This window comes from Halyomorpha halys, unplaced genomic scaffold (assembly GCF_000696795.3).
Source record: "Halyomorpha halys isolate HHAL.00 unplaced genomic scaffold, Hhal_1.1 Scaffold71.1, whole genome shotgun sequence".
NCBI classification, from domain to species: domain Eukaryota; kingdom Metazoa; phylum Arthropoda; class Insecta; order Hemiptera; family Pentatomidae; genus Halyomorpha; species Halyomorpha halys.
This window is the reverse complement of record NW_027107476.1, coordinates 1,619,800-1,629,047: the sequence shown is the minus strand read 5'-3', so window position 1 is coordinate 1,629,047 and position 9,248 is coordinate 1,619,800. Positions and strand designations below refer to the sequence as shown.

At 31.2% G+C, this 9,248-nt stretch overlaps 1 protein-coding gene across 1 annotated transcript in view; it reads right to left on the bottom strand.

The window, feature by feature from the left end:
- Nucleotides 1–716: 716 nt before the first annotated feature.
- LOC106692790 (sortilin-related receptor) overlaps nucleotides 717–9,248 on the bottom strand; it is a 105,672-nt gene continuing 97,140 nt past the window's right edge. Inside the window, exons 7-8 of the mRNA XM_067045815.1 lie at nucleotides 7,715–7,957; nucleotides 717–826 (exon numbers count right to left, since the gene is read on the bottom strand). Of these exons, the coding sequence (XP_066901916.1) occupies nucleotides 810–826; nucleotides 7,715–7,957 (260 nt within the window). The 3' untranslated portion in view covers nucleotides 717–809. The remainder of the gene's footprint in view (nucleotides 827–7,714; nucleotides 7,958–9,248) is intronic.

The window sequence follows — 9,248 nt, the reverse complement described above, 5'->3', positions numbered from 1 at the left end:
CTCTTCTTATCTTGAACTGTTAGTAATTAAATTATAAAAATATAGTATAAAATAATCAGGGGTTTAACGTTTTTTTTGGGTGGGGGTGAGTGGGAGATATCCAAATGAATTGGTTGCATACGCGTTAGTATAAACTTAATAATAAGTTATGTTTTTAACTAATAAAATAGATGACTAGAATAAGTACTGCTTTATCCTTACCAGATATAAGGAATAATCTAGATCAAATTTAAAAAAGTAAAACATTTAATTTCATATACTATTCATATATATCATGGTGAATTATATAAATTAACTATTGTTTTGATAAATATAACTAACTTCCATATGATACATATATACACTCTGTGAAATTGCGACAAGTAGGACTTGATAAATAACAACAAAGAATTTTATTCATAAATTTAATGCCTTTTGTATTTCTCCTTCAAAATGGCACCCGCTTGCAGGTTTTGACATTCAGCAATGTCCAATGGTATAAGTCCAGTTTCCTTTCTTTGATTCAAAACTTTTACCAAGATACTTCAAGAATGATTTATGGGTAAAAGCCCGATTTTATTGTTTGTTCCGAAGTCTCAATAACATCTTTGGTAATAATTACTATCAAACCTTCTTATATTTATTCATAAGTAGTTACTAATAGTTAGTTAGTAGTAACTAGTTAATAGATCAGAGAGGATTGGGCGTTTGCAAAAAAAACTTTTAGAAAAGATTTTTGGTTTTATTAATTGATAATAAATATAAAACTTAAATTACACTTATAAATAATTACAAGTTATTGTTTCCTTCTTCTTTAGCGGATGGAGATCTCAAACTTTGGGACACCCTAAAACAAAAAGGTACATATTAATGTTTAAGATTACAACTACACATTGGAAAGTCATATAAATATTAATTAAGCTTACTTCAGTTAATAATTACAATGATTTTCTTTATATGTACTTAACAACGTTTTGTTGCCACAAAATTATTCAAACTTCCTATTCCTACATACATTTATTATCATTGTATACACGAATTATTACTTGATATAATAAAATAACAATTATAAAAACAGGGCTAAGATAAGGAAGGCGACGACTTTTCCCCAATACTTTTCAACGTAGTCCTGGATAAAATCATGAGGGAATTCTGGAAAAAAAATAATTCAGGAACCATAGTAGGGAACAAAAACAATCATATAAAAGTGAGCTGTTTGGCATTTGCCGACGATCTCGCACTGTTGGCAGAATCAGAGGAAGAGGCTATAGTTAAATAAATACCCTACAAATAATAGCAGAGAAAGTAGGCCTACAAATATCATAATAAAATACAGAGCTCATGACTACTGAAGTCAATTTCAAGAAAATAGTGGTAAATACTGAATATGGAAAAATAAAAGTGACCAGAAAATTTAAGTACTTGGGGGAAATGATTTATCACAACGGTTCTGAGAAAGAAAACCACCAAATTAGAAAATTTAGCCTTTCAAACAGCTAAAATTTAGAATAAGAAGAACCTCTCCTCCAATGCAAACTTAAGGCATTACAACGTTGTGATAAGGCCTGTGATTTTACGGGGTGGAGACCACATGTCTAACCAACTTGGAAAATCTGCTAAAAATAGAAAGGAGGATATCTTAAGAAAAATCTATGGGCCCAGGAAACACAATAAGTTTACAGGCTAAGATCTAACGAAGAGATCTACAGAAAAATCAAAAAACCTGGAAACCGAGATGATGGTCTGAAGGCTAATGTTCTATGGGCACATGAAGAGGATGAAGGAGGAAAGATAGAGTAAGAAGATCTTATCACATTACCCGAAGCAAATGAGAGAGGAACTAAACAGACTTAACATTTCCGATACTGACAGTCTAGATAGAGATTCGTATAGGAAACATTGAAAAATCTCACCAATATTGGAAGAGGAAAAAAATGGTACGGAGTGGTCTGAAGAAAGAAAAGAAAGGCAGTCGAGGATCATGAAACTGCAATGGGAAGATCATGACTCCCAAAGAAACCTAACCATTGATATTCACGTGGTTCTTAGTGGCCGATACATGGAAAAAAAAACCAATTAATATCAGCCATCATAAATAAAATAAGGAAGTTTCAAAACACATCAATTTCTGCTTTCAATGTTTAAGATGGCCTTTCAACTAATTTTGTAATATTTTACTGAATGCACATAAAATATTTTAAACTATAAGTTAACTAATAAAACTATTAGTTTTTTATATAAAATAAAAACAATAATTTGTATTATTCCAGCAAAATAGGTTGTTCTTCTGACTTTTATTTTTATTTAAGTTATATATAATGAAAATTTAATCTAATGAAATAAATTGGATTTTTTTTTTTTTTTAACGGCCTAAAATTGGCATATTCCCAGGAAAATCTCATCCAAATGGACGGTTTGGCATTGCTTAATACACTACTTTTTTGGACGTAATCCAATTGTTCCGCATATAGAAGTAACAGTTATAAAAAAAATGCTGTGGATAAATCATAACAGTCCGGAAAGAGCTATTTGAATAATTTTGATAACAAAATGTATTGCTTTATATACCGTATTATTAAAAATAAATTAATTTCAAATATTGGATTACTAAATAGAGAAAATAATCATTATTTATTCAGTTATTTAGTTTCCGAACTAAGGAAATTTTAGTACAACAACCTAATAGTAGAAAAAAGTAAATTATTTCAACCCGATTTTTGATTACTTTAATGAAAACTACATATAATTACTAGTCAAAATTGATGAGTCTGCCAAGTAAAAGTAGGAGGAATAAAAAATGGGGGATGTTTTAAAAAATATAAACAAAAAAATGTTTTCATTCTGAGCTTCTACAATACTACCTAAAGCACTTTTTTATTTATTTTATTTTATACCAGATCGGCCTTACATGGTTGATATAACCGTTATATTATATATATTTTTTTAACTGTTGATTATGGGGGGAGGGGGTATAGTCTCGTACAAAAGACACCCTTAACTATATACAATGTTATTATTAAAAGAAAACAAAAAATAAGAATAATGCTTCTAAATAAAAGAGAAAAGTAAAATTAATAACAAAAAATAATGATATTGGGACACTTGAATAAAATAAACAATTGTCCTCTAATAGTAAAAAGAAACAAGTTAACTTGAAAAATGGACGAGAGAAGAAATGTAAAAAAATAAAAATAAAATAAGTAATAATAATAAGTAAAATAGAGGTAGTGTGACTATGAATTAATAAATATAAAATTTATAACAGAATGTCCTGCAGCAGCCTAGGCTTCAGTCTTCGGGTTGAGGTTGGGTTTCCCAGGCTAGAAGTCACTGCTCCTTTAACTGTCGGCAACTGGAACTGAACCTTCATGAACCGTTTTTTGATGTAATCCTCTATTGACTTCATATGTAATTCTCGATGCAATTGGCTATTTTATGAACCAAGGAGGATTAACTGTGATTCTTAGGACTTTATTTTGAAAAGATTGTAGTTTTTTTGTTTTCGTAAAGGATGCCACTCCTCCGTCTTCACAGGCGTACATCAGCAGTGGCCGAAGAATTCTTTTAAATATAAGAACAGTTGTTTCTGGTTTTAGTTTGGAATTTCTGTTTAGGATAGAATATAGCAATATTGCAATAGGTTAGCAAACCTTGCATATGTTTGAGTTAGTTTGATGCTGATATGGTGATTCCAGGTAAGGCGGCGATCTAGGTGAATTCCCAGGTATCTTACTGTTTCATTGGTAGGATTCCATTTCACATTTTCATCTTTGAGGATTAGTCCCGGTGGTTCTGGTGGGTGTTGAAGTGTAAAAACTTTTGAATTACATTTTTCGATGTTCAAGCTAATCATCCATTTAGTGAAACATAATTCTAGATCATTAAGGTGATAACATTTGCAATGTATTTCTAGCAATTATTAATGATATCATGTTGAGAGAACACAGCTTTATCCTCAGCGAACATAGCTATGGAGGTGTGTGTGGACTGGACGATGTCGTAAAGCTAGAATTTGAACAAAATGGGAGAAAGGACTGAACCTTGTGAAGTACCGACATGGATTTGTCTAAGGGTTGAATTTTTGTTATTAACAAAAACATTTCTGACAGAAAATGTTCAACCATTGAGGAATGAGCTCAGAATATTGTATAGGTATTTTGGAGTGCCTGCTTTCTTTAGTTTATAAAGGAGACCTCGACCAGACCTTATCGAATGCTAGTTGGAAATCTAAGAACGCTACCAGTGTCTCTTTTTTTCAAATCCGCTAATTATAATTTCCGAAAATCTTGTCAGTTGCTGAGAAGTGGAATGACTGTATTGAAAATCAGGAATAATTTCGATGCTCTGAAAAAAAGAATTAAGATGATTTTTTATAACTGATTCCAGTAATTTTCCAAAAATGGGTAATAAACTATAGGTCTATAGCTGCTGGTTGGTTTAGCGTCCTTACCAGGCTTGTGAATTACTATGAGTTCACTTTCTTCCATGTATCCGGAAAGTATCCTGTACGAAGGCAACTGTTGAAAATTGACGTGATAAAAACGACAGGTTTCCTGCGTAACATTTTGACTGCTATGACTGGGATCAAATCATGGCCAGGACTTTTCTTTACCTTGAGCTTTTTAATCAGGTCCTGGATTTCTTTTGGGGACGTGAATTTAGGTGGACTAGACTTGGAATTTTTTCACGTTTATCCAATAGACGTCGCGTAGGCTTCCATAATGAATGATTCTTTGGGTCTAAATTTTCTACGTATCCCTGATATTTAGAATACGCCCATTCATCCAGATCCTTTTTAGTTTCATGTTTGAGGTGGTTCTATTTATTTTTGTGAACAGGGTTTCTAGTGCGCATCCACTGTCTCGTTGCGTGATTTTTTCTTTAATTTTTAGCAGTATTGATTTTGGGCAGCTACCAGAAAATTTTTTTTACCTAAGGCACTAAAAAACCTAATAGAACAACATTTAAAGTTGAGAAAATTTACTAAAATATGAGCCCTAGGACAGTAGTTGTTTATGTTCAATAATTATACAGTTTTATACCAATAGATATACAGTTTTTTTAAAAGGAACATTTCATGAAATATATTCTGTAATATATATGTAGTTAGTGAATTTAATGTGGGAAATCTTTATCTCAGCACTCATAATAAAGCTTAATGTACTATTAAGTAGTTTATAACATTTATCTTCATAGGAGTAAAAATTTTAATCATATTTCCTAAAATTTCATATGTAAAGTTCATATCCATATGCAAATATCATAAATAGTACTATCCCTACAATGACAAACGTCATAAAATACTTTATAGTACATTAAACTAGATTTAATTTGGTTGCTGGCAAAACTCTGTACGTCCAGTAGTTTCTGAGATATAGTTCTTCATAAATCAAAAATGTTGTCAGAACAACTAGAAATCAACATTTTGTGAATTTGTTTCGGAAAATATCTTGAAAACGCCTACTCCTACGAAGTTAATCGTTTTAAACTGATTTATAGTACATTGAACTATCTTTAATTTGGTTGCAGGCAGACATCTGTACCCTGAATAAAAATCTAATCTAATCTGTACGTCCAATAGTTTCTGAGGTGGAGTTTTTCATAAATCAAAAATTTATCCGAACAACTACTGATCAACATTTTGTAAATTTATTTTGAAAAATATCTTGTGAACATCAACTCCTAAGAAGATAAACGTCATAAATTACTTTATAGCGCAATAAGCTTGCTTTAATTTCAGTGCTAATAGACATCTGAACGTATCAGGAACCATGAGATAAAGATTTCCTACCATAAATTCACTAACTACTGTTTTTTCAGAATATATTTCATGAAATGTTGCTTTTCAAATAGCTGTATCTCGGGAAGCATTGAATGTATACAGCTCTAATAGGATTCATATTGTAGCAAATTTTCCCCTACTTTAAATAATATTAAATTAGGTTTTCGAGTATAGTATGTAGTTTCAAAGATACAGAACTCCGAATAAAAAATTTTAAACATTTTGAAACAGCCCCTATTTTTTATTCCCCTTATCTAAACTTGTCAGACTCGTCAATTTTGACTAGTAATTTTTCTTTGAAGTAATCAACACTTGGTGTGAAATAACTTTTTTTTCATCGGGCCCTTAGATTATTTGTTGGCACCAAGCAGACATGAAAAATGAATAAAATCTGTCATTAATTTAATTAGATCGGCAGGTAATTTTTTTTTCATTTATTGAAGTAACGTGTATGTTATTTGTTCCAGTATCGGCTTTGCCCACACACTTAAAATTAAAACCTTCGAGAATTTGTATTAATAATTTTTGGTGATCAATATTTAGTATTTCAGAAATGTCTTGCAAGGGAAAAAATAAATTTATAGGACTTCAAAATAAGATATATTTCGATTATCAAAATGATAGTTTAAAATTTCCATGTTTTTTTCACTTCTTACACTATATAGTTAATGGCCTTAAGACTACTGGAAACTTCTTGAATTTCTTCTGGAACTACTTCTTCTAGAATTTCTACTAATTACCCTACAAAGTTATTGTAGTGAAACTGCTTCAACAAGAATCAGTTCAACTCTATCGTATTATGTTAATTGTAAATTACCTGGACGAAATGACGTGAAATTGATTATAAAGTAAAAAGTTAATTCGATTTTACTATCTGCAGCTGAGCTCTTTTTATCAGCTAATCATTTTCCTTGAGATGTAATCTTACTTGCGTATCGGTCTTCCCCGATGCTTATTTCATTATCAATCAAGGAAAAATGTATATTTTTGTTTTAGTTTCCTCAAGGAAAAAAATATTGATATACAGTGGTAAATATTCCAAGCTCTTTTACCAGTGGTATAGCGTTTCAGCCAGGGGGAGAGTAATATTTTGCCGCCTCCTTATATAGGGATTTCAATTTAAAAGTTTAAAATATACAGTAATTCTGAAGAACCTTATGGCAAGAACTAACATATTTATCGTGTATTGTATAGATTACAGATTAAAAAAGTCATGAAATTAAAAAGATTTTTTTAAAAGATATTTATTAACTACGTGAAATTGTGCCGCCCGCTTCCCCCTCTACGCTACGCCACTGTCTTATACGTAATAAGTACACGTTGTTTAATCTTGTTTGTTCTGATTTTAAGGTTCTAGGGGATCAATATGAACAGGAGCTTTATAGCAAAATTGTAACCTTTGAATCACATTTTATTTATTTTTAATTCCATTGCTTTTCTCTATGGCTTGAAATTCATCAAAGCTGAACCCCATTCAGAATCTGAATCTTCGAGCTTTCTGTTTGATGAGCATTATACATATCAATGTTCAAATAGGTGTGAAACAAGTTTTCAGAAGATTGACCGAACGAGAAATACAATGGCATCTAAATATCAGTTTGGATAGACTACACTGCACATTATTCATTCGGAGGTCTTATGAAATAAAACTATGAATGGATGTATGGTGTGACTCTTAATGCCTAAGTGTTTTTATCACGTGCTACTAAACGATTGCTATACTTGAACGGAACATATGGAGACTGGTAATTTTGGAAGTAAGACCTCCAAAGTTCTCTTTATTTATTTCCATAATATTCATTTCTCCATTCCATTTACCTTTACCTTTCTCCATTCTAGTTAAATGAAATGGCTTGTTGCGCACTGTAATAATATCTTGGACATTTTGATATATATTTAAAAATCCTACAAAATATACGACTTAATTATATGTTAAAGTTATAAGCTACTAACGGCACACTCTGCATTTCTTCTCATCAGATCCGTCTCCGCAGCCATCCCTTCCGGAACACAGTATTGCCGTCGATCTACACCGACCGTTGCCGCACCTGAAGGGGCAGTAGTGGCTGTGGCCAGTTCCGGTGCAAGCTCCTTCCGGTTCATCGCTTCCGTCCGGGCAGGTCAGGATAGCGTTGCAGAACTCGTGGCCACCGACGCAGGTACCATCTCTACACCTGAAAGTTCCTCTTGGACAACCTGAAAAGGAGGTAAGTAAATTTCTTCATTAATTTATATCATACAATATCACTTTCTATTATGGGATGGCTTAAAACACAAACCAACTCTGCACGTATTACACATCATGTTTTCTAAGGACTGAAACAAAAGTTTTTTTGTTATTTAAAACGTTCAATTTTTTTACAATACAAATACAATTCTTAAGCCTTTTTTTATTTATTTGTTAAAAATTAATCTTTGTAAAAAAAATAATTTTTTAAAAGCAGAAATAGAACACCTCAAACGTCTAGCATTATTATATGTTAATTAGTATGTAAAAAGCTGAATTTTGTAAATATTCTTCTAATCAAATATATAATACCATATTATATGGTATATATTATATCAATACTTGAAAAAATAAAGTAATAACGCTGTTTTTAGTAAAGTTTCATAATAAATAATATCAAAAAAATTGTTTATACCCTAATTTTTTATTGGCACAACCAGATATTTCAGTGATTTATCAATCCATTCAAATTATCCATGGAAAATACACAAATTGATTACTCTTGATGTTTTAAGTATTTCCATTTGTGAAAAACTTGGAATATCGTTCTTGAAAGCTGGTAATTAACGCCTAGTGTAGAAGTCTAATTGCTTGCTAATAAATGACGCAACTAACTTAACGAAACATCCTACTCAATTCGTATGCGTTAGCGTAGCGGTGTTAATTGTCCGACCCACTTCTAGTCTTAACTAGCAACTTCATAAAGTAAGGTTAGTATCCACTGACTGATTGCTTACATCGTTAAGTACTGCACAATGCAAAGTTAATGAAAATCCTAAAATAGAATGATAAAAATAGTTTGTAATAGTAATTACTAGACAAATTAGGATTGAAAATTGACATGAGTTGTAAATGAATCTAATGTAAAACTAGTTTTTAGAATTGTTTTTCGCAAAAATATTATGTTTTATTTATTGGTTAAATAGAGTATCGGATTTTGAAAAAGAAACGTAATCCAATATTACTTTTGGACTCACTATTGTCAGACAATAACTGAGCATAACACTCGATATGTACTTGATTCTATCACATATCGGATTAGGCATGGAAAAATATACTCAAATTATGTGCACACGAAGGATTGGTTGATATTTAAGCAAAGAACCTCTGAATCATAGGAATTTTTAAATGAATAAGGAAATATATTAGTTCCATATCACATGATATGATCTCTATATAGTAAATGTTCAAGCACCTGTAGACAACTTGAGTTACGAAAAATTCGGACTATAAGTGGTATAATAAATAATTTATGAAATC